Source organism: Tursiops truncatus, chromosome 17 (assembly GCF_011762595.2).
Source record: "Tursiops truncatus isolate mTurTru1 chromosome 17, mTurTru1.mat.Y, whole genome shotgun sequence".
In the NCBI taxonomy this organism is placed as follows: domain Eukaryota; kingdom Metazoa; phylum Chordata; class Mammalia; order Artiodactyla; family Delphinidae; genus Tursiops; species Tursiops truncatus.
The window spans coordinates 12125712-12152189 of NC_047050.1; the positions used below are offsets into that span (position 1 = coordinate 12125712).

Genomic DNA, 26478 nt, shown 5'->3' on the forward strand with positions numbered 1-26478 from the left:
CACTATTACCAATTATTTATTACTCAAGTGTAATATATACAGCAATCACAAAATCAGAAAATAATGGATAACAGCCAGTGCTTTAGGGATGGTAGAACATCTATACTATTTTATTGAGCAGTTAAAGCACTTGCTATTTAATTTTTTCTAAATATTTACACTATTACACTTATTTTTACATATTCTTAATAACATTTCCCTCTAAAAAGCAGACTCTCCAGCTCTTGGCACTAATTCTTAAAGTAAAATAAACCTGAAAATACTGACAACCTTTTCAGTCCTTTATTGCTCTACCACAGGCATAAAAGCTCAGGAAGGGACTTGTGCATTCTAAAGAAAAGTATGCAATACCTTAAAATTTTTAAATACTAAGTAATTGATACTCACAAGCAGATAACATCAACTAAAACTTTTTTTTTACTAGTTTTCCTTTTCTTTTACAAGAGAATCATCGTATTAATATTATACTAAAAAGCATGTAGACTCCATAATTTAAAAAGTTAAATGTCAGATATACAAGTAATGGCATTTTCTCCAATAATTCACAATTTTTACAATTTCTGCTATTTTGGAGCAAACATTAAAATTCTCACAATTTAAGTATCATTAAATATGAATTGAAACACTTAGCATCTCAAAGAATTATTAAGAATGGCAGAACTTACAATTAACTACAAATCTTACATTGGTGATATAGCCCCTTTTGTTATTTCTTAAGTAAACATTCTACTGTGGTATGTTTTCAAGTGAATAGTTCTGGTTTGAAAAATTATATTAAGAGCCTTGAGGTTATGCAATTTTGTTAAATTACATGATAACCTGGAAATGTAGGATATATCTACCCCAACTTAGAGTATGTATCTCACTACTACTGTTATAAGAGGTAATTTTAAATTCATATTAAGATGAGTGGAGTTTAATCTGATTTTGCAAAGGTTTTTATGAAAATCTTAATATAGAAACCTTGTTTTGAGAACCATGAATCTCTCAATATCTGCTCTGCAATATTTTATGTCTGGGCCAATTAAAATTCCTGTTTGAAAAATGAAGACCAAATGGTATTGATATTCTGAAATAAACATTTTATGATATTGTCACTATATTGACCAAAGCTTAATTAAAGACAGAAGTTGTAAGTTTATTTCATACTTAAAGGTTGGTTAGTAGTGAGGTCTAAATTTTTTAGAGAAATGTTCACTAGCAGCCAGTTATTAGTAGGTAACTACATAAAATAATACTGTTATAAACTTTGCAGTTAGTAGCTAACATGTGATGTCAGTACAATTCTCAGAAACCTGTCATTAGTATGTGAGTTGCTAGTAAGTGATCTTCCCTGAGGTAAGAGACCATATGCAAAAGTTTGCTAATTTCCAATAAAGTTAGATTCTTAAAAATAATGGCAATAAGGACCTGTGTGGCTGGGAATCATAGATGCATTTCACTTTGTTATCTTAATTGCAAGCAGTAGGCTTGACTGTAAAAACGAAACTAAAAATCATCAGAAGATATAAAGCAAGTTTCACAGTCAATAGCACTTGCTAAATTTCTCAGGTCTTGAGCTTAACATTTTCCAATAAAATACCTGAAATATAGTGAAAGGAGGGGAAATGGGCCTTAGGCTTGCTCTTTAACTAGTTCCTGAGTAACCATTCCCTTGGAGTTCGTTATATTCTTGCTCATAATATTTGACAGTGTCTTGTTTTCTTCAATTTCAACCAGTTTCTCACAACCAGTATTCTAGACACACATCATCTTCAACTCTACCTGGACTTTGGGTCATATAGTCAACCTTGGTATGACTAACTATAAAATGGATTAGTGAAGAAAAAAATTTACTTCAATTTTCAGTTAAACACTGCAAATAGAATTTAACTATAGGACTGAATTAGAGTTATAACATTACATGTAGGGCTAAGAAAATATTTCAACTAATTTATGATCCCTAGGTTGGACTCAAAGTTGCGGATGTCCTGGTAGTATTAAAATGGTAGTACTAATAAAATAATCATTCCTATAATTATGTATTTGATTATGATAACCATATGGAAGGGCAAACGATGGTAGTCAAGAACTTAAAGAAATTCTGCTCTAAAACTTTTTTGTGAAGATGATACCTGGCCCACTTCTCAAAAACCATTAATTACTGCAACCAAATTTCAGTTATCTAAAATAATTTCAAGAAACCTGACCATTCTCAGAATCGAGCCTTTTATTCTTTATCAAGGGAGAACCCAAACTATTATTTTAATGTTCACACCTAACCAGCTTCTAAATAGCACTGCTCTGGCAAGAGAAATTAATAGTGTTGTCAAAGATTAGCCTGCCTTCTAATGTTCACAGGTGCATTCTAGTTTGACTAAATGCAAAAGTATTTAATAGGGAGATAAAATGTGCATCTGATATTTTTACTTTATGCTATGAAATTATATCTGTCAGTTATTAACTAAACATACCGAGCCACAGGTGAAGAAAATATTTGTTAAAAGGTGATTATATCATTTACCTGGAAGCAATGCATTCGTTTGTTAACCAGTTTTCCTGTATTTAGACTAAAAAAAGTATGTGGTGATGGAGGGGCGGGAGGGTGTTAGTGGCTGAAAAAACCCAAAAATAATTATAGTGGTTAGTGATATTTGTAATTTTTAATTTAACACACAGAAGTCACCTGTACTAACCAAATGGGAAATATTATTTGGTAGCTGCAGTTCTTTATGCAAAACTAGTACACAATATAAAAGTTCTAAAATTTCCTTATATTTATAGACATAGAGAGAGGTATCTGAAAGTAAATTTAGAAGAAGAATGGAGACAATATGGTTTTAAAAATGTGATAATGTGATAAAACTAACCCAAATATGTATCTTGCTCAGATATCACCTGCAAAATATCTAGAGTCTCCATTCTTTCCCTATTCAAAATAAAGTAGTTAACTTAATAAGTGAATTCATCAGAGATACTTTCATAGAAAGAAACCAAAAACTCCCTTATTTGGAAACACAAGTTAAAGTTCTGTCTATATTCCTTATGAATCAACAGGTTGACATTTTAAAACACCTGATAATATAATTTCTGATGTACATTTTCTTGAAATGCAAACGGTTCTGCATCTGTTAACACGAGCAAACAGAGAGAGCCAGGCTTTAAATGCTCTAGATAAGAGATTGTATTAACATACATTTTGTCTTTCATCCATTCAAATTCAACTTAATTTCAGTGAACAGAGGAAAAAGATGGATTAACGTGTACATTTCAGAATACAGATTTGCAGAATAGGATAAAATAGTGCAATACCAGTCTCAGGATAAACATTCTTTAAGGAGTAAACGTGAAAGCTGCTTCTTGAGGAAACTGGCACTAAAGATTTGATGAATACACTATTTAAGCAAATGCCTGGTTGATCAGGGTATGACGCAGTCAAATTTGCATCCAAATCCAAGTGAAGCCAACAAATGAAGAAAATCTTATGGATTCTAAGAAAAAAGGGAAACATTTTTGGTTCAAAGGGGCTCAAATACATTTAGCATATACAAGCTTAAATACCATTGATCAAAATTGTAGAACAATGTAACTCATTCATAAAGATAAATTCTTATTTATAAATGCTCTGTGAATCTGACAAACTCTGAAAATTAGAGATTAACTACTGCTACCATTATTTTTATTATTTTCTACCACACATTGCAATCAACTTTTCTGCAAGATTAAAGGACAAAAATTTGGTAGTACTTGACCAGGCCAGGATTCAAAATAATGGTAACATATTATCAACAACAGAGCACACGCTTGGCTGTGTTGGCTCAGACAGCAACATTACTGAATCACATTGACTTTATCATTCTAGAATAGTTATCTTCCCCAACCTTGCTCAAATCAGCAAAATGTTATATCATTACACTACATTCTCAAGATAGTTTCACCAAGAATATATATCTCTATGAATGTGTTCATGTTCACAAAAGTGTCAGGATCCCAGTGTCTAATATATCCTTTTATGAATTTCAAGATACAATTTACTTCAGATAACCTTCAAATTTACATAAATCCTTTGACACGCTAATAAATATGTGGAATGGTTACCCTGATGACATCAACATTAGCAAAATCTTATTTCCCCCCAGCCCTAGCCTTTTCAGAAATCAAACATGAGTAGCAAGAGAATTTTCATGTTTTAAACATTAAGACTTTCATGGAATTAAAATTACAGTGAACCACATATATGGAAGAAAGTCATTTCAGCGGATCTAATAACTAATTTATAGGAATTTAGAGCCAGCCTGGGCAGCAGTATATTAAAAGCTATTGCCAATCACACACTTGCTATCATGCACTGAATAACAAGATATAATCTTTGAATTATATACGTACAAGATTTTTAATGACTAATCAAGTTATGTGGCCCAGCCAACAAATATTACATGTTCACAATAAACATTCTGCATTTATTAGCCTCTAATTAAATCAAGAGTGATCCATTGGCTCAGTTGTGTTTGTCATCTCAGCATCTTGACTATCCATCTCTTCAGGCTCCTCCACGGAATTTCCCTTTTGTGCTTTTGACCTTGTAGCAAGTGCTGCTCCCAGTGCCTCTGCCACACAGCCATCAGTTGTTTCCGTGTTCAAATTTTCAGTGCCACCAGTTAGAGAAAAAGATTCAGGTAAGCCAGTCTGAAGACTGCCAGACTTCACAGAAGGACTCACAACTTCGACGTTCCTTTGAGGAAGATCAGACAGTGACTGCTCTGTACTTTGATCCCGCAAGTGCTTGTCCATCGACGCCTGAATAGAAGAAACCATTTCCTGCAATTTTTTTCGCTGGGCCTCAACCATATCAGGATCAAGCTGCCTGCTGTCTCTCATTGTAACTACTCCAGGAGCTATTCGAATAAGCTCACTGTTACTAGGAGCAGCTGTGAATACAGAAGGCTCTGTTTTAATGGAACTACTAAAGTGTGTCCCTGTGGTCTGCTTCCTTACAACTGGAGTTTCCCTAGCTCTTGGCTCAAGGTGTGGGGTACTGGATGCAGTTCCTAGAGAATGCCCTTTTCCCTGAAAGGCAGTCACATTATGAAGCTGCTCGGATTTCTTTTTCACTACTCCACCACTACCTAGTTTTAATAACCCATGTGAGGGACTTGACTCCCTACTTCTTGTCGTAGCCTCTGCTCGAACCTGACTTACAGCCTCTTTGACTAAATCTTCAACATCAGGACCGATGGGGAAATGTCCTGCAGCATCCACACACAACTCCAGCCTATCTTCAGAAGCATTATAGACAAAGGTTTTGCCAGGCAGATGTGGAAAAGTGCAATGCTTGCCATCAGCCATACCTGAAGAGAGGAAAAAGAATTTAACATATTAAAATCTTACTTGAAAGGTGTAGTAAAGACAATTATAATTGAAATAGTAAACTTTCAATAATAATTTACAGGTAACAGCTTTCAAAACAAACTTAATTAGCAAATAATTTATTACACTTATTAATAGAATTTAATGCTATTACAAAAAAAGAAATACCACCATAAACCTTAATGTAGTTTCCCAGGGGATTTGAAAAATATATATCATTAACCTATCACAAGGTTAGGAAAGTTAGGCTTGAAACAAACCTTTTGTTAGGCTTGAAACAAACCTGTTTGTTAGGCTTGAAACAAACAGCTTGCATAAGAAAAACACTAGCAATTGTGTTAGTAAAGCATTTGCTCATAGTAAAGTAATAAGAAAATATACTTTCATTTAGTAAAATTCAAATTATAAACTTTAAAAATACCTATAAGGGCAAAGTGTTGTGTACATATGTTGCGCAGTGTGTTGAATTAAAAATCATAAGTGATTCTATTAAATTACAGAATACCAGAATAAAAGTTTTCTCAGTGTATATATATGTATTTTTCACAAATATAAAAAGTATGAACTTTCAAAATAAGATACTCCATATTAAATAGGTGTGGAGGCACATTTAGGAAAGCTAGGATTAAGGAAGGCACTGTGACTTAAGTATAACTGGAAGAACTGACATTTGGTTACAAAAGATTAATAACATTGTATTCAATTCAATTCCTTTGAAATAGTTGTACTTCATGTTACAACTCTTATTCCTCTCTGGCAGATCAGAACCACCAAAACAAGAGTGAGTTATGGATGCTCTTCAAATGGCCCAGTGTGATATACTTTCTCACAGTCAATGCAGCAGTAGAGGGTAAGAATTTTAAAGCAGGCTTCCCTTTATTTTCTAGCTGAAGAGTTTGGTCTCACTACATGGTATTTCAAATTTTTATACTTTTTCCAGCCTGGGCATAAAAAAATTGCATGTGTGTTTTAAGCTATCCAATATCTTTACATTTTAAGTATAGACTCCAAATATGCAAAAATAAGGGTTTTCAACTTTTATGAAACCACAGATTTTCTATGTTTAAAAAAAATGAACTTTTAATAATATATGGGTATGTTTATGGCAAAATATAAAGGCAAAAGCAAACTAGTTTAAAATGAATGAGACTGTTAGTAAGTACTACAGAAATTCAGAGAGGGGAAGGATGAGTGAACTCTGGAATGCTTTGTGGGCACTTAGGTAGTCTCTCTCCAGTTTTGCAGGTTATTAAGAATAGTCCCTTCCTCTCTGAAAAAAGCTACGGAGTGGTTCTAATGTATCTTACTGTGAATATTCCAAATAATCAGAGAGAAAAACAACTTCAAATGAATAAATACCATATAGTAAGTTCAAATAAACATTCATTTCTGTGATAAGTGAAAATCTAATGAGAATTTCCTCTTGGCACATTTTTGGCAGAGAGAACTGACAAAAATAGATGTACAAAAATTAAAATCAGAGATGTCTAAATAGTACTTTTCAGAGTACAACCCTTAAATCAGTTTACCTCCTACCAATCCCCTACCTCAGAGATCTGTAAACCATAGCTCAGGAAACAAAGGTAGCAAAAAAGAGAATTTTGAATGGTAAGGCCAGGGATGCCCCAAGGAAAAGCTTTTAAACAATCATTTCAATAGATAACAACTATTGAGCCTCACTATATGCCAGGAGCTAAAGTAGACCCTGAAGATTCCAAAATAAAATGCAATTGTTAGGAGATGGAGACGAGTGTCAATAGACAATTATAATGCAATCAGGTAAGTATAACAATGAGTATAGTACTTATTTCAACTAATTATTTGAGGATTATATGAGAACACATGCAAAGCACATACCACAGTGCCTAATATACATCATGCAGTCAATAGTTTTAATTTCTATATTAGATCACAAGGGTTTGTAGTCGTTTCCAGGCTGCTACTGTGATGCTTTCCCTTGGCTATCCCTGGAAAGAATCACGGTCCCACACGTTTATCACAGTATTATTTACAATGAAACACTGGAAACAATCTAAGCTTCAACAAGAAGAGAAGGGTTAAGAAAATTACAGTCTATCTACCTGACAGAAGTAATATGCAGCTATTAATACTGATATAAATAAGTAACCTATGATGCCTCATTGATACAGTAAAATATGCATAATACAGGAAAATAGCAGGAAGCAAATCTAAGTATTGGAATTACAATCATGACCAAAAAATGCATGTATAAGACAAGTATTTAGCAATTATAGGTGATATTCCCCATTTCTATAGTTTCTAGACTTTTTACATTATTAAAAAACCTTAAAATATATGTTGAAAAATCAATACAAATACTGTGTTGTGATTAAACAATCATTTAGGTTTTATATCACTTACATAGTCCTTTGAATTTTAAGAATCAAGGTGTATTAAAATTTCTATATCATATATCAACAATTCTATTGCACATATACACCAAAAGACATGTATAATAATGTTTACAGCTACATTCTTTCTTACATCAAAAAACTGGAAACTACCTAAAGTGCACCAGAACAATGCATTAATTAATTTAAAAATAACTTTCCAAACATAAAGAATAGGAATATTAAAAGTCTATCTGTTATATTGGGCAATATGTCTGTTCAAACGTAGATATAACCATCCATCTGTTAGGGTGGATTTGAACAAAGTAAGAGAATTATGTTCTTTTCCAATTTTTGGAGGGTATGGGTGTATGTCTGGGGGTGAGGAGGGCTTGTTATGCTTTGATTCTTTGACCACGGGATGATGATAATGATTTGCCACATGAATCTGTCCTAAAAATAGAGGTAACATTTTACCACAAATATCAGATGAAATTATATTTTGAAAGGTAAAATGATTTTCTGATGGTGACCCATTTCAAATGTCTGTGTTACAGTCAAAAATTTTAAAAATAATTCTGCAAATAACAGCTGGGATTCTAATAATAACAAACATTAGCTAAGTATTTATTAGGTACCAGGCCCTTTGCTAGCTGCTTTATGTGCACAATCTCATTTGATCCTAATAATAACCCCGATATTATCATACCCACTTTACAAATAGAGAAACTGAGACTTAGAAGTCACACAGGAATAAGTAGTAGAACCAAAATTTAGTATCAGATGTTCCTACTCCAGAGCTCTAAACTCCCTCCTAATAAGAATAAATACCACAGGTAACATTTAAAAAATATAACAGCTCTACTGACATATAATTCACACACAGCTCACCCATTTTTAAGTGTACAGTTCAACGTTTTTTAGCATATTCAGAGTTGTGTAGCCATCACCACAATCACTTTTAGAACATTTTCCCAGAAAGAAACCCTGAACCCATTAGCAGTCACTCCCATTTCCTCCCCCATCCCATTCCCAGCCCTAGGCAACCACTGATTTACTCTCTCTGTCTCTCTAGGTGTGCCTATTCTGTCATTTATATGACTTTTCATATAAGTAAAATAATACAATATATGGTCTTTTGTTTCTGGCTTGTTTCATGTAGCATAAGATTTTCAAGGTTCATCAGTGTGGTCTGTATCAGTACTGCATTCCCATTCCTTTCTATTGCCAAGTAATATTTCATTGTATGGATATATCACATCTTACTTATCCAGTGTCTAAGTTGATAGACATTTGCATTGTTTCCAGTTCTGACTACTATGAATAATGCTATTATGAACATCTGTGTACAAGTTTTTTGTGGACACGCTTTCATTTCTCTCGGGTGTACACCTAAGAGTGAATTGCTGGGTTATATAGTAGCTCCATCTTAAATCTTCTGAGCAACTGCCAGACTTTCTTCCCAAGCGGCTGCACTATTTTACTTTCCCACCAGGATTTCCTTGCCCACCATTCTTAATATCTGTCTTTGTGATTATAGCCTTGCTAGTGAGTATGAAGTACTATCTCATTGTGGTTCTGATTTGCATTTCCCTATGGTTAATGATGTTGAGCATCAGTTCATGTGCTTATTGGCCATTTATATATTTTCTCTGGATCCTTTGCCCATTTTTAACTGGGTTGTCTTTTTACTGCTGAGTTCTTTATATTCTAGATGCAAATCTATTATCTGATATATAATATGCAAAATTTTCTCATCCTGTGAGTTGTTATTTCACTTTCATGTTGGTGTCCTTGCAGCACAAAAATTTGTTTTTATTTAGCTACATTTTTTTGCTTGTACTTTTGGTGTCATATCTAAAAAGATTTTGCCTAATGCAAAGTCAAGAAGTTTTATGCCTATGTTTTCTTCTAAGAGCTTTCTAGTTTTAGCTCTCATACTCCAGTTTTTTTATACATTTTGAGTTAATTTTGTATTTGGTGGGAAGGAGAGGTCAAACTTCATTCTTTTGCATGCGGATATCCAGTTGTCCCAGCCCTGTTCACTGATAAAACTATTCTTTCCCGCATTAAATTGTCTTAGCATCACAGCTAACATTTTAAAAATAATTTCAAACCAAAACCAAAAAACTATTTAGAAAATAATCAAGAGCGTCATCCCCACACCACCCACCACAACCCTCCCACACACAAAAACAACTGAGGGAAGTTATTTTCAGTCCTATGAAAGACAGTGCATACTTACCCCAATTACTGGGAGCCCTATCATCAATCATAATTAAGTAATAACTTTTTAAAAACCACTAATTGGGGCTTCTCTGGTGGCACAGTGGTTGAGAATCCGCCTGCCAATGCAGGGGACACGGGTTCGAGCCCTGGTCCAGGAAGATCCCACATACCGCAGAGCAACTAAGCCCGTGTGCCACAACTACTGAGCCTGTGCCCTAGAGCCTGCGAGCCACAACTACTGAGCCCGCGTGCCACAACTACTGAAGCCTGCGTGCCTAGAGCCCGTGCTCTGCAACGAGAAGCCACCGCAATGAGAAGCCTGTGCACCACGACAAAGAGTTGCCCCCGTTCGCTGCAACTGGAGAAAGCCCGCGCGCAGCAACAAAGACCCAACGCAGCCAAAAATTAATTAATTTATTTAAAAAAAAATTAACTGGTATTGATATATTTCAGAAGGTAGAATGAAGTGAAAGATGGAAAGTTATTTAAAAAAAAAAAAAAGATGTAAAGTTAAAAAGAAAGGGATGCAGGGCTTCCCTGGTGGCGCAGTGGTTGAGAGTCCACCTGCCGATGCAGGGCACATGGGTTCGTGCCCCGGTCTGGGAAGATCCCACATGCCGCAGAGCGGCTGGGCCCGTGAGCCATGGCTGCTGAGCCTGCGCGTCCGGAGCCTGTGCTCCGTAACAGAAGAGGCCACAACAGTGAGAGGCCCACATACTGCAAAAAAAAAAAAAAAAAAAAAAAAAAGGGATGCAAAAAAAAAGGCAGGGGGATGCTCAGAGAGAAATTTATAGCTTTAAATGCTTATATTAGAAAACAAAAATTTGTAATCAATAATCTAAGTTTCTACTTAAAGAAACTAGGAAGTGCAAATTAAATCCAAAGGAAGCATAAGAAAGAAAAAGTAAAGATAATAGCAGAAGACAAAGAAAATGAAATGAGGAAAACAATGCAGAAAACCTGTAAAACCAAAGCTGTTTCTTTGAAAAGATCAATAAAACTGCTAAACCATTAGCTGGACTAGTCAGCAAAACAAGAAAGGCACAAATTGCCAATATCAGAAATGACAGAGCTATAGACCTTGAAGACATTAAAAGGACAGTAAGGGAATATTATAAACAACTTTATGCCAATAAAATTGATAACTTAGATGAAACGGACAGATTTCTTGAAAGGCAAAACTAACGAAGCTTATTCAAGAAGAAAGGAATAACCTTAAGAGCAGTCTATTAAAGAAATTAAATTCATAGTTAAAAACCATCCAATAAAGAAAACTCCAAGCACAGATGGCTTCACTGGTGAATTCTACCATTTAAGAAAGAAATAATATGAAAGCTATTACAAAATCTACCAGAAAACAGAAAAGGAGTGAACACTTCCCAACTCAATTTTCTGAAGCCAACATTACTCTGATTAAACAGTCATTACAAGAAAACTACATATCATTATTATGCCTCATGAATACGGTCATAAAAACATTCAACAAAATATTAGCAAAGGGGCTTCCCTGGTGGCACAGTGGTTAAGAATCTGCCTCTCAAGGCAGGAGACGTGGGTCTGATCCCTGGTCAGGGAACTAGATCCCACATGCACAGCGTAACTAAGAGTTCACATGCCACAACTAAGGAGCCCATGAGCCGCAACTAAGGAGCCCACCAGCTGCAACTAAAGGAGCCAGCAAGCCACAACTAAGGAGTCCGGGAGCCGCAACTAAGGAGCCCACCTGTCACAACTAAGACTTGGCACAGCCAAAACTAAATAAATAAACAAAAAAAATTTTTTTAATGGATTATAAAAAAAGAAAGAAAAGAATCCAGCATGTGACATTGGTTCAACAGTCAAAAATCAATGTAGTTCACACTATCAACAAACTAAAAAGAAAGCCCTTATAAGATCATTTCAATAGATGTGGGAAAAGAGCACCTGATAATATTCAACATCCATTCACGATACTATAAAACCATCAATAAACTAGGAATAGAAGGGAATGTCCTCAACCTGACAAAGGGCATTTCTGAAAAACCTACAGGTTTGAATGCTTTCCACCTTAGACCAGGAACAAGGCAAGGATATCCACTCTCACCACTCTATTCAACACTGAATTTATAGCCAGTGCAAAAAAGCAAGAGAGGGCTTCCCTGGTGGCGCAGTGGTTGAGAGTCCGCCTGCCAATGCAGGGGACACGGGTTCATGCCCCGGTCCGGGAGGATCCCACGTGCCGCGGAGCGGCTGGGTCCGTGAGCCATGGCCACTGAGCCTGGGCGTCCGGAGCCTGTGCTCCACAATGGGAGAGGCCACAACAGTGAGAGGCCTGCGTACTGCAAAAAACAAAACAAAACAAAAAAAACTAATACTACCAAGTGCTGGAGGAATACAAAATGGTCCAGCCAATCTGGAAATGGTCTGGAAGTTTCTTATAAAGATGAGCATATACTTACCACATTTTTCAGCAATCCCACTCCTAGGTATTTACCTAAGAAAAGTGAAAACATACGTCCACACAAAGATGTGTACACAAATGTTTATAGTGGCTTTATTCATAGTAGCCAAAAACTAAAAACAAACTAAATGTCCTTCAATTGGTTATGGAATTTTTAAAATGTGATACATACATACAATGGAATAATACTCAGCAATAAAAAACAAATAAACTACATGCAACCAGACGGATGAATCTCAAAAGCACTAGGCTAAAAACTGAAATTGACAAAATTTTTCCGTAAAGGGGCAACCTGGTAAATATTTTAGGTTTTGCAGACCATATAGTCTCTGTCACAACTATTCAACTCTGCCACTGCACTGCGAAAGCAGCCACAGACAATACGTAAACATGAGTGTGGTTGTGTTCTGATAAAACTTTATATACAACAGGCAGCGGGCCTGGTATGGCTCACGGGTAGGAGTTTGCCAACCCCTGTGCTCAATCAAAGAAGCCGACACAAAAGGTTAAACGATATGGTCCCATTTATACGGTGATATGAAAAAGGAAAACATATAGAGACAGAAATCAAATCAGTAGTTGCCAGAGCCTAGGGGGAGAGGTAAGGGATTAATTAGAAAGGGGCACAAGGCGACTTTTTTGGAATGGTGGAAATACTCTATATCTTGATTGTGGTAGTGGTTATGTGACTGTATGTTTGTCAAAATTCACATGCCTGTATTCCTAAAAAGGGTGAGTTTTACTGTATGCAAATTATGTTTCAATAATCCTATCTTAGGAAGGAAGGAAGGGAGGGAGGGAGGGAGGGAGGGAGGAAGGAAGGAAGCAAGGCAACTGGCCAGCTGGCTATTCTTTGGTCCCCAATTCAATAAATCAAAAGAAAAAACATTTTTTGAGACAATCAAAAATCAAGGAAATTTAAACACTGACTGGATAGTTGGTGATATCTTAAAAATTACTGTTCATATTTTTTAGATGTGATAATGGTATTATGATTATTTTTTAAAAAGAAAAAAAAACAGTGCTTACTTTTAGAAATACATACTGAAGTTCTTACAGATGAAATTATGTCTGAGATTTATTTCAAAACAGTCCATTTGAGATGGGGTAGGTAGAAATGTACTGATAATTATTGAACCTGGGTGGTAGGTAAATAGGGGTTCATTACATTATTCTTGCTACTTTTATGTGTTTCAACATTTCTACAATAGCCAAGTTGGGTTTTGTTTTTTTAAGAAGGAAAAAGAAGTGTATGAGAAAGAAAACAAACAAACAAACATAAAATAGAGATTATGTACTTAATATCTACAGAGGTCAGGTAGGTAAGAAAGTGAGATAAGCCAGAGTGATAAAGTCTGGGGCCAAAAGTACTCACATCAAATTTTTGATAAAACACATGGGGTCCAAACATACATACTGGCAACCTCTCTCTTGAAACTGTGAAGATACAGTTATACACTTGCACATATCTTTATAAACAATGTATACCCAATGTGAAAAGAGGTTAAATGTAAAGTGAGCTGTTTCCTAGAATCCAGAAAATACTGAGGTATATAGTAATCATAGTCAAAACACAACAACAAAAAAACACTGTATTATCTGGTTCTGGGACAGTCACTAGCATTATAAACAAATCGGCCTCTAATTTCACAATTTGTCTTTAGTTGTTAAGGATCATATACATAACTTAAGTGAGAAAACAGGAGAAAGAAAGTGATAGGAGATTTTTAGTAATATTATAGCAGAAAACGTAGCTGACCATATCAGGATAATAATCCATTTTAACTAGGCAGACTGATAAAGAAAAATATGTACCTAATATTAACACTGGAAATAGTTTCATAAGAATATTATCTGAACTTTCTTAATCTTAGAATAGCTTGAGTGGAGATATTATCTAAGAATAAAATCAGAAAGCAACTATACCCATGGTTTTCTTCATAATATTGTAGAATACGCCACCCTGCTGGAACATGTGAGGAAGCCCCTTTGCATAAGACCATACATCTTCTCCTGTAAAATAAAGATACAGTATTAGCAACTAACAAGAGAGTTCAACCCAGGCTTGCTTTAATATGGATTAGCCTTGAACAGAGATCGCAAGGCAGACCTCCTAAGTGAGTGATGCAGTCTGGTGTAATACAACATATAGGAAGTGATATGGAATGAGGGAACATGACTAGAAAATGCATGGTCCATCTAAGATGGCAGCCATCGCCAAGTGCTGTCATGGAAGAGTAGAGGCCCAATGTTTCAATATCAAATGGCATTTCAAGAGAAGCCAGAAATCCAGGTTTTTAATGTTTAATTCTCCCCCCTTTTTTTTTAATGTCTTCTATTTATTTGTTTATTTATTTTTGGCTGTGCTGGGTCTTCACTGCTGCGCGCAGGCTTTCTCTAGTTGCGGAGAGCAGGGGCTACTCTTCATTGCAGTGTGTGGGCTTCCCATTGCAGTGGCTTCTCTTGTTGCGGAGCACGGGCTCTAGGCGCACAGGCTTCAGTAGTTGTGGCACGTGGGCTCAGTAGTTGTGGCTCACGGACTCTAAAGCGCAGGCTCAGTAGTTGTGGTGCACGGGCTTAGTTGCTCCGCGGCATGTGGGATGTAACCCATGTCCCCTGCATTGGCAGGAAGATTCTTAACCACTGCACCACCAGGTAAGTCCCCCCATTTTTAAATGTAGGAACTAATTCAAAAATGTCTTTAGGGGCTTCCATGGTGGCGCAGTGGTTGAGAATCTGCCTGCTAATGCAGGGGACACGGGTTCAAGCCCTGGTCTGGGAGGATCCCACATGCTGTGGAGCAACTGGGCCCGTGAGCCACAACTACTGAGCCTGCACGTCTGGAGCCTGTGCTCCGCAACAAGAGAGGCTGCGATAGTGAGAGGCTCACACGCTGCGATGAAGAGTGGCTCCCGCTTGCCACAACTAGAGAAAGCCCTCGCACAGAAACAGAGACCCAACACAGCAAAAATAAATAAATTAATTAATAAACTCCTACCCCCAACATCTTTAAAAATAAAAAGTGTCTTTAAAGCTGCATGAGTCAATAATGGGCATATTAAACAAAATACATATGAAGACCCAATCCAGTTCAAAGTAAACTAGTATGCAACTGTGGACTAGAACAACAAAAAAGGTTACAGAAAGATACTATGTTTTTAAAGTAGAATATAAAAAATATATTCTATATTTAGGTTAAAACTAATAAAAACAGATGGAAAGGACTAGGGAGAAAAGTAAATAGGCAGACTGAAGATAAGTAATTAATGTATTTTGTTGTTGCAAAGTTGACTTTTTAAAACAGAAATTTAGGGGGGAAATGACCTATTGATGAGATTTAGAATAAACATTAGAAGCCCACAAAATAGCTATAAGCAACCCACTATTTCACAAAAACGTTGTTTTCAAGAACATCCTTTGACAGTGCCTATTATCAATAAGAAGTTTCAAATAAAAAGTTAAGGATGGGGTCTTCCCCATCCTTAAGGTGGCGCAGTGGTTGAGAGTCCGCCTGCTTATGCAGGGGACTCCGGTTCGTGCCCCGGTCTGGGAAGATCCCACATGCCGCGGAGTGGCTGGGCCCGTGAGCCATGGCCGCTGAGCCTGTGCGTCCGGAGCCTGTGCTCTGCAATGGGAGAGGCCACAACAGTGAGACGCCCGCATACCGCCAAAAAAAAAAAAAAAAAAAAAAAAATCTAAACGGGTGCCAAAATAGTAAACTCCTCAGAACTGAACACCTAAATACTAGTAAGAAAAACGATGTTTCTTAATATTGATACTTTACAAACCCAACTATTCCTTACTTAAGCAGGCAGAACTCTAAAAAGTAATAACTCTATTGAACTGTTTATCAACCTTGTGTTTTCATTATCTACCTAAGAATTATCCATTATCTTCCTAATCTGCCTCGACCATGGTATTTGCATACTACAGATATGCTGTTTATCTGTTTACATACTATATGTATATCTGTACTTTTTTCATTAGAGTGAGATTTATTTTACCCTCCCCCAAGAACCAATTTTCACCCCCTTCAGACCTATATGGCCCCAGTGAGCATGGATACTCTATTGCTTTAAGGGAAGGATAGATACCACCTAAATCTCTATTGTCTACCCAGCTCTGATCAGGCACTTCACATAATTTCGTTTTCTCCTCCAAACTGAGCCCAATTTTACAGAAAAAGAAACAAGCTCAGAGAGTTTAAATATTTCTCGCAAGATCAAATAGCTAGTAAGCGGCAAAGCCTGGATCTGAATCCTGTATATCGTTCCACAGCTTATACCTTCTCCACTGATACTAAACCTCTACTAAAGGTCAAATCATGTTACAACAAATTTGGCAGAACTATCCATACTCTCTTCTTATAGAAATCCATGGCATCAACAACTGGTTGAAAGAAAAACTAGGCAAATTATTTCCTTTGGTATATACACACTTCCACTGAAGTCATGTTTGTTAGAAACAGAACCAGGAAAAGGGATCAGAGATCAGGAAGCAAGGATTGTGACACTGCACAAGTCCCCCATCAGTCACAGATGGCTCTCTGCTACATTTCTCTCCATTCCTTCTACAACTGACCTGGTTCAGGCCCATCTCCTGCCTGAAGCACTGCCACCGCCTCAAAATTGGTTTTCCCTCTAATCTTACTCTCCTCAAATCTCTACTCCATACAGCCTTCAGAGTTAAACCTTTAATGGTTCCACCAAACCATATGGTAAGTCCAAGCTCCTTTCTCACGGCATAAAAGGCAGCCTAAGATACCTTACCCTTGCTCCTATCTCACAGCTCTCTCATCATATCCTAACTTGATTTCTACAAAGCAACACCACCAAATTGCTCCAGTTCCCCAAAGACCAGTAATAGCTATGTAATCTTTAAAACTCAATTTAGGTGTCACTTCCTCTAGGATTCTTCTTCAGTGGTGGTTAGGTAGGTACCCTCCTTAATGCTCCCATGCATATAAACACCATAGCCCTGATCACACTGCAGGTTAACTCAGTTTACTTTTCTGTTTCCCCTTCTAGACCAGAAGATTTTCAGAGTCAGGAAAAGGTCAGTGGCCTATTTCACTTTCTATTCCCGGGCCTGGCACAATGCTGGAGAGCTAGTAGCACTCAGAATTCGTGAAATGAATACTAGCATAAATGAGGTTTTCTTTTAATAATGCCTGAGAGATGTCCATGAAAAACTTAATTGAAGCAGCACAACGACAACTGCTCTTTAACGTTATATGGATAAAATGTTAACTAATGGTACCATCTGTACCTCTTCATGAATCTAATAAAACAAAATCATAGCAAAAACAAAAGTAAAGGCTTTTAGGTACAAACTTGCAGTTATAAAATAAATAAGTGACAGGGATGTAATATACAACATGGTGACCATACTTAATAATACCATATTTGAAAACTGCTTAAAAAAGGGGGAGGAGGAATAACTCTTCTACCATTTCATTGGAAAACAAATTCTTAGAGAACAGGACTAGTCTGGTAAAGCATCTAACAAATACTATACTAATTCATATTTTTGTTAGTCTCCAATTAATTTTGCTTTATAATTCAACTGTTTCTTCATAGTGCAACAGTAAAATACTTATATTGAACATACTGCATATATGTATAAATGTAGAAAAAAGTCTATACCACCACCATAGATAAGCTCTGTTCATACCTCGTCTTCCTTGAATCCTTCCTAATAGTCTTCAGTTCTCTCACCTGAACAGTAGTTATTATATATGGCAGTGATATTATGGATGTTTTTTCTTTTGGTTATCTAATTTTTTTCCTCTTTAATAAGAGGTAATTTTTTAAGTATGTTAAAATTAAACATTTTAAAAATATCATTGTTTTTCTAATTTTTACTACTAGTAACAAAATCATGGGTTAAAAGTGAGTTTAAAAGGTCATCGTTCCAATTTTCTAACTTTAGATATTTTAAAAAGCAATTTGAAGTTTCAACAAGTGAGTAGATTTTAAAATCTAACATCTATATGAAATATATTAAAAAAACAAAACAAATAAAAAATATATGAAATATATTATTAAGTTCCCCCCCAAAATACCTAAGTTAATTCTGAACTCAAGTTCCTATTACCATAAAATAAACTGACCAAAATGTAAATTTAAAGTAGGAACATAGGGCTGTTTCTACTAGAAGAACCCTAAAGGTATTCATTAGCTGAGAAAAATTGTTGCCATCTCTCCACCCTTCCTGCAGATCCTCCCATCTAAAACTGTATCTACCTTATCAATAGTCAAAACCATTTCTAAGAAAGGCATGCTTGTTTCTCTCCTTATACTCAGTCCCTTAAGTGTCTTTTAGTGTCATCATCAGCCATTAAAAGATATATTTATCTCACACACACACACACACACACACACACACACACACACACACAGAGTCTGATTCTCTCTGGGGAGTACAAATGTTAAAGAGAACTACTATATTCTACTTTATACATACTTGAGATCTTTGAATTTTTAAAAATAATATTATCTTATAATTAAAAAAATGTGAAGGAATAAAGGAAATAGAATTGATGTTTAACTTAATCTTCAAAGTATGATATTATAAAATCACCATTTATCACTTATGTCATAAATGGTGATTTTATAATATCATACTTTGAAGGTACATATTTACCTTAAGATACATCTATATGCATTCTTTTTATTCAACTTTATGACAGCTCCCCCATTAGAAATATGCTGTCAAAAAAAAATAAAAAATAATAAAAAAAAAAGAAATATGCTGTCTACAAATCAACTGGAAGGGTTACCAGAGTGTATGTTAAGAATAACAGATGCATTAAGTCCTATCTAGATTTGAAACGTCCTTCACCCAATATTTGAAGAAAAAATTCAAGATGCAATGATATTCAGACCCCAAGTCATCTTAAAAATAAGTGTTTGAATACCACGTGTGATTTTGGAAAAGCCCAAGGCAGTTACTATGAAATTATAAAATATTGTGTAATTTAAAAATGTATACTAAAAACTCATACAGTTCTTTAAGAAAGACAGAAGGTATATAAAAATCACACAAGTTTCTCAACCCCTGAAAGGATGCTAACCTTTGTAAGTAAAGTGGGGTAAATATCTCACAAATAGCCTAATTCCATTACAGCAACTCTGACAAAGTATGTATAAAACTGACAAACCGTTTTTCACAAATCTGTCTTTATCTCTTAAAAGAGAAAATTAACTAAAAAGTTAGTGGAATACAATATTAATAAAAAAGAAATTAGCCTAGTATTTATGGTGGATGATGTACTACTATCTATCATATCTACCACAAAATAGAATCCACAAAAAACTGGTCTATAAGAAAATTTAATTACATATTTTGCAATGCCAGAGTTAAAGTCACTCACATACTGTATAAATAATGAAGATAATAGTCTGAAAAAACTGTTTAATAATGTCCAAGTGGTCTGGATAAAGCAGATTAAAATCTGTGAAATATTACAGGTAGAACACTGTTATTTCATTTTAAACTACCATTGTTAGATTCAAAGTGACTAGTTCCATGAACTGAGCAAAAGATTGATGTACGCACTTAGTCTCGTTGATACAAATAATAATAGATATAAATTCTATTTAATAAATATCCTACTTAAAAACAGTAGATAGGCAACACACACGTCCCTGGCTATCAAGAAGTCAGCCTATTTAATGAAGACACACAATCCTATATCTATCTATCTATCTATCTATCTATATATATATCCCCCATACTTTTGTAGCTTTCATCAACAGATCTCCAGCTTCCTTTTCTCTATGTATAAAAATTATAAATGAAAACTATAAAAGTATGGGATGCCCTCAGTTGAGACCCTGCAGGTAAGTTTATGGAGGGCAAGGACCATGTCTCATTCATCTTTGTACCTACAACACAATCTCTAGCTCACAGCAGATGTTCATTTTGCTGACATAATCTGCATTCATTCATTCAACAAGCATGTACTTGGCACCTAATAAGTGCCAGGGCCTGTACTAGGTGATAAAGTATTTATCGGTGAATAAAACAGGCTACTGTCTCTGCCTCTGTGGCATTTATAATGGGGGAGGCAAATGAGTAAGTAAACCAACAAACAAGATAATGAAAACTTATAACAGGTGCTAAGAGGGAATTGAACAGGGTGCAGTAATAGAGTGGTTTAGCAAAGGTCTCTCAAACCCTTAGATAAGGTGGTCAGGAGACAACCTCTTTAAGAAAGTGGTAGTAAAGCCTTAACCTAAGTGAGAAGGAGGCAGCTATCTGAACAGCAGAAAGCTTGATGAGCTATTTTCTAAACCAACATACCAGCAGCTTAGCTCACATTTGGTAATTCACAAAGTTATTTCTGCACTTTGAAATTTGCAATTTTCTAAATAAACCGTCATTTTCCATTTTCCAGCCCTCTCCAATCTAAACATCAAGAGTTCCTCAGCACTCTTTACACAGGGCTGTGTGTACTTACTTAGCTAACCCCAAACTGACATTTTTACAAACCTATCACTTTTAATTAAGAACATCTTCCAGGGAATTCCCTGTCAGTCCAGTGGTTAGGACTCTGCACTTCCCCTGCAGGGGGCATGGGTTCAATCTCTGGTTGGGGAACTAGGTTCCCACAAGCCAGGGGGCCAAAAAAAAAAAAAAAAATCTTCTATGTAATTCAAATACAGTTATGAGAGAATTAGAGGTAGAAAACTAATGTTTATAGAGGAACTAATAGAGGCCAGGCACTGTCTTAGTAGTTTAAAGCAGAAAGTCTCTCAAGAACCACCACCATAAAATTAGCAAAACACTCTTTTTATGCTTAAATTCTGTGTCAGAAGTAGAAGTGGGAGACTTAAAGAAATGTGTGGGTTTGTAGGGGCAGCAACATAAATGCTGGAGGTGAAGAGGGAAGAGATCGTAACAAGACGACGTTATCTTGGTCAACTCATTGCAGTCCACAGTCCAGTACTCAGATATTCAGGTCCAGAAACCTCAATCCAACCTCAAAAAGTGACTAACTGTAAACGAGAATTATATTTTACTAATTTTCATTATGAAACATATTATGCTGACCAGACTTTTAGACTACTGATCATAATCTCACCCGTGCCAAATTATTAATCTACATGGAGAACACAGCCTTCCAAGTGAATATAATCGTCACCTGCACTCTCACCTGTATTATCAATACTTACATCAGGAAGCTAAATGAGTGATCAGACTAGATGCTTGGTGACTGCGCAATCAGTAAAGGGATTCAGATCTTTGAGCCAGGCCACAGTGAGAACTGATCAAATACTCCTGCCCCTCAATTGAGACTACCTTTCTAGTTACCAGAATTTTCACGAACCCCAGTTGATGTATCTTTTCCCCTTGTATAGCAGTGTATAAACATTGCCAAACTCTGCTTTTCAACTCTTTTTCAGTGTTCAGTGCTGACCATCCATTCCATTTCTGCTGACACAGCCTTTCTTTGGATATGTTAATGTCATCTATTTAATTCAATTAAAAAAAAACATTTCAAAGTGCCCACTCCCTGCTGGGCATCATACCAGGTGCTGAACATCCAAGGTTATATATGAGCCACATTCTCAAGAGTTCCTCTTCTATGGAGAAAGACCTCTTTTCCTGTTTTGACCTGGGAGATTGTTGGTTTTCTTAAAAGTGCCTTAAGCACATATCTAAGTTTATCCATTCTGTTATTAATGATGTTATTAAATTTTCAGAGTTCTGGGAGTACTTTGCTGTTGCCCTATGTACCAACTACAAGGGGTATCTTGTGGATAGGAGGCAACTGAAGTACTACTGGGGAGTTAAGCAGCTTGCCTGAAATCACTAAATTAACAAGTAGTGGAGCTGGAATTCAAATTCTAGGTCTTTCTCACTCCAAAATTCACAATCTTTTCCTTTATTCCGCGCAGTCTCTAAGAAACTAAAAACTCTTAAGAGATAGAAAAAAATGCAAAGTGCCTAGCTAGTACATTTCTTGACATAGCCCCCAATTCAATGACTATGTCTGCCAAAATAAAGTCAGCAATATTAAGTTATAAATTTGTATAGGGCTTTTAGATCCCCTATTAACTACTAGGCCCCTAAACTTAACAAGCCAGAAATAAATAATCTTCGTTTTGGAAGGTCAAGGACCAATTCACTGATATTTAGTACTCTTAGAAAACACAATCAAAACCCAGATCACTTTTCCAGTTGAAAGCTCTCATTTCAGCAAAAATAAGGCCCTTCTAATATGTAATGTATTTCAATTTTACTTCTATTTCAAGCCTTAATAAAGCATATTAACAGTAATTTAAACACAAAGATTAGTCAATAAAAATAATGTAAAAAGTACACCATTGGATTATTTCCCAAATCATCTAAAGCTTTAAATCATATATTTGATTGATAATCTATTTTCCTTTAATTTGTGTTGAATTATTAAAAAGAAATGCTTCTTAAGCAACCCCGTTAATATCTACCTCGGTTCCTTATGTTTCTCTTCAGTTATAATAGTTCATTACAATTCATGGCAAACAGTCACCGAGCAAGGAAATTACTTAAACACAAATCCTAATGTACAAATAAGAAAAATGTGATGAACTGGGAAAGGGAGAACAGGAAATGGATGAGAGAGACCATTAGGTGGGAGTACAGTGAGCATATAAACCCAGAAACTGCAATTCATCAAACAGGAAGTCCTGAAATCACATGACACGCAGGAAAATGAAATTTAAAAATAAATGAAAAGGGACAAGGTGGGCAGGCTCAATAGAGCCAAGGGGGAAAAAATGAAAAAGCCTTTAAATGGATCCATTACAAGCCTATTTTTAAAAAAACAATTACAAGAATACGTTATATTTAAATAATCTGGTGACAATTAGGGACTACTTTCACTTTCTTAGTTACGTTTTCCTAATATTTACTCAATAGAAAATCACACTAACATCTATCCACTAACTGTCAAAAAACTAAAGAAAATAATTTTCTTCTAAAATATATAATCAGATAGTTTTTAGGATGACCATTTTTTTCCATGAAGACATCAGAAAAACTCAGCATATTACATTCACAATTAAGAAATACTGTCTGAGTTAAATTGATCTTACCCATTAACGTTGCTAAAAGACACAAGGAGTACATTTCTTTGTCAGCTTGCTCCTGAAGTTCCTTAGATGACAGTTTACCAGTGACAGCACTCTCTTCTTGTTTCACAGTGTGGGCCGAGTGTGTTACTGCAGACTGACTCCCTTCGGCTTTACTTTTTAGAATCTCTATTGTAATTCTGTCACCATGTTGTAAAGGAACTGGCTCCTTTTCCATTCCTGCCTGGGGTGGCATTAACTCTTTAGGAGGAAAGCCATATCGAATACACTGTAAATATGGAGGAATGTTGAATTCTCTGGCTATGCTTTCCTGAAGTTCAAAAAACGTTGTTGAAGACTTAAGTGTAACCATGGACTGTCGTCCATCATTAGTTGTTATTCGGATCTTCTTCTCCTTAGAAGTGGTTGGTGAATAGGGAGCCTTGGTAGGGGTGGCAGGTGCAGAGGAAGGACCATCACGAACGGTACTGGGAGAAACAGTCCTGGGCTGCCCCTTTTGTTCTTGTTTTAACTTCTCTGTTTTTCGTTTCTGCATTACAGAAGCCTGTTCCGTAATATTCTGTTGAATAGTTCTTTCAGTCTTACTCATATTTAACTCCTCCTTGTGCAAAGTTTTTGTTTTCTGTCCGGTAAGAATAATTTTAGTTGGGAGCTGGGACTCCGACTCTTGTCCTTGTACGTCTCCAACTCTTTGGGCATGAGCACCATCTATATTTACAGGAGTATAATCATCAGGATTCTTTTTGGCAGTCTGATGCAATATAGTGTGGACAACTTTCTGAACCAGGATTTCACTCCCAAATTCACCTGGAAAGTGCTTGGTAACAAGTTTCATGGCAACATCGTAAACGTTACTATTCAAAGATGCATCACTTTCATACTGGAACCAATATACTGTTTCTCTGACCACTCTTCCACCCCATTCCAAAGTAATAGGAAAAGCTTCTGGTAGATTGTCATACTCTTTACCATCCCAAAAATGTTTGAATCCACAACCACATTTGCCACCAGTGGACCTAGCATTAGTTCTGTCCCCATCCAAATACACAATAGACCCATCTCCTCTGACTCTTCGCACAGATGTGCCATGGCACCAATTACAAGCTGTCAGGTTACTCAATCCGTAGTCTGGTACCAGAACATCTTTCACTGAATCATATGAGCAAACCAAATTGTTCAAGGGAAAGCTATAATTTTTGTCAGGCCTCAGCTGTCCATGAGTACTTTTTGCCAGGTTATACAGTTTCCCTCCCGGAGCCAACCACTCTGGAGGAACATGAAGTTCAGAAAGGGCACCACAGAGCAAACATTTGTGAAGGCGATTATCCATTACTGCTTTTTTAGCAGCTGCTGTGACTTCTTCAGGCTGAACTCCTATCACCCCTGTCCTCCTGTAGAAATACTGATGGACATCAGCCACCAAACTAGGATGGATACCATGTATGTCCATAAAGACTTCTTCCATAGCAGCAACAAGCCTAAGTAAGTATTTATCCTGCAAACTTCTGTCTCCTCCAATAACACAACCACCGTCCTCCTCAAGTTTGATGTACTTCTTAATGAGGTCCTGAGGCACACCCCATGCTTTAGGAAGCAAATTCATAGGCAGTTTGGGCAAAGCAGCCCCTTTTATGCCTACCAAGGGGATATAATGGTTTCTACCAGAGCTACTCCAGGCAATACAGATGGGTTTGTTCAAATGACCATCTCTCCCAGTGCACTTCTCTGCAGGGATGAGCCCTGGCAGAAAGGTGGCTGAATAATCACCAGAGCTTCGCATGCCACTGAGTGAATCTAACAGAATAATAGGGCGATGCAGCACATTGGCAAGGCCAAATATGTGGATGTTCCTCAGACCCAAGGGAACACCCTCAGGTGGTACAAACAGAGGGTCACACTCATTGATAATGTCCTCCCACTCAGCGGCATCAATGAAGTCATGGAACAGGGCTTGATATCGGGCCAGGTGCTGCTGGAAGTGCTGTTTAAGATTCTCTCTCAAGGCATGCCAGAAGAGCTCCCGGCCTACTAGAGCCCGGGACACAGCATGCACCAGGCAGTGTCCATCCCCGTCCACATGCACTGGAATGAGGCATTCCTGACTCTTATTGGCCCGCTTGATGTCCTCAAGCGTGTCATGCAAATACAGGAGGCTTCCGGAGCGGTCCTTGCCATAGCCCACCGTGTTCACATGCTCTGGTTCGATGAGGAAGGCGCGGTCCCCCAGTAAAGCGCAATCGAACAGCTCGCCCTGGTTCATGTCCCGGAGAAGCTTAGCCCGGCCTGTCTGCTTGTCCATTCCGTAGCGAGCTAAGATGGGCGACAGCAACTTGCAGTGGTAGTTGGAAAGGCCCATCACCTTTACCAATTCCGTGTTCTTCTTGGGTGCCCCTGTCACCCCGAGCAGCGCGTTCCGCAGCAGGTTGTGCAGCACTACGTCCGGGTCGGTCACCTCCTCCACCCCCAGCAGCTGTTGCTGCTCGTGCCGCTGTCCGCACTCGGTACACTCGATGCTGACAGAACCGGAGGCCGGGAAGAACAGACGCGCCTGGCACTTCGGATCCGGGCAGCTCCCGGAGAGGATTCTCCGGTCTCTCCGCTTCGAGAGCACTCCCGGAGCAGCCGCCGCCGTCGCCGCCAGGGACGGCGGAGTCTGCGGAGCCTCTGGGGGAGGAGGCGGCGGCGGCAGCGGAGGCGGCGGCGGCGGCTGAGACATAGCTCTCGGCTCCCGAGTCTCGCTCCGCGTCCCAAGCGACCCTCAAAGGCTCATAGCCAGACCCCCGCCGGCCCGACTCGGTCTAGTCCAGGCCCAGGGCGAATCACTTTCCTTTCCCTACCAGCTCCTCCTCCTCCTAAGCGAAGGCGGAAGCGCCGGACGTTGTTTCTCTTCTTGCTTCTCCACTACCGTAGCCGTTGCCCCGAACGTAACGGCCACCACCCTAGCCCGCACTCACACTCACTCGCTCTCGCTCTCTCTCCCTCAGACACACAGACATACACGCCCTCACTGAGACTGCGCAGACGCACCTTT

The 26478-nt window shown here is 37.4% G+C and overlaps 1 protein-coding gene across 1 annotated transcript; it reads right to left on the reverse strand.

Moving 5' to 3' along the window:
* On the reverse strand, nucleotides 1-26424 carry VCPIP1 (valosin containing protein interacting protein 1). Its single transcript, XM_019925240.3, has 3 exons — nucleotides 23451-26424; nucleotides 14293-14379; nucleotides 1-5327 (listed from the first exon to the last, which is right to left on the reverse strand). The coding sequence occupies exons 1-3, from the start codon at nucleotides 26161-26163 to the stop codon at nucleotides 4459-4461; spliced, it is 3669 nt and encodes a 1222-aa protein (XP_019780799.1). The 5' UTR covers nucleotides 26164-26424; the 3' UTR covers nucleotides 1-4458.
* Between the last annotated feature and the right edge of the window lie 54 nt (nucleotides 26425-26478).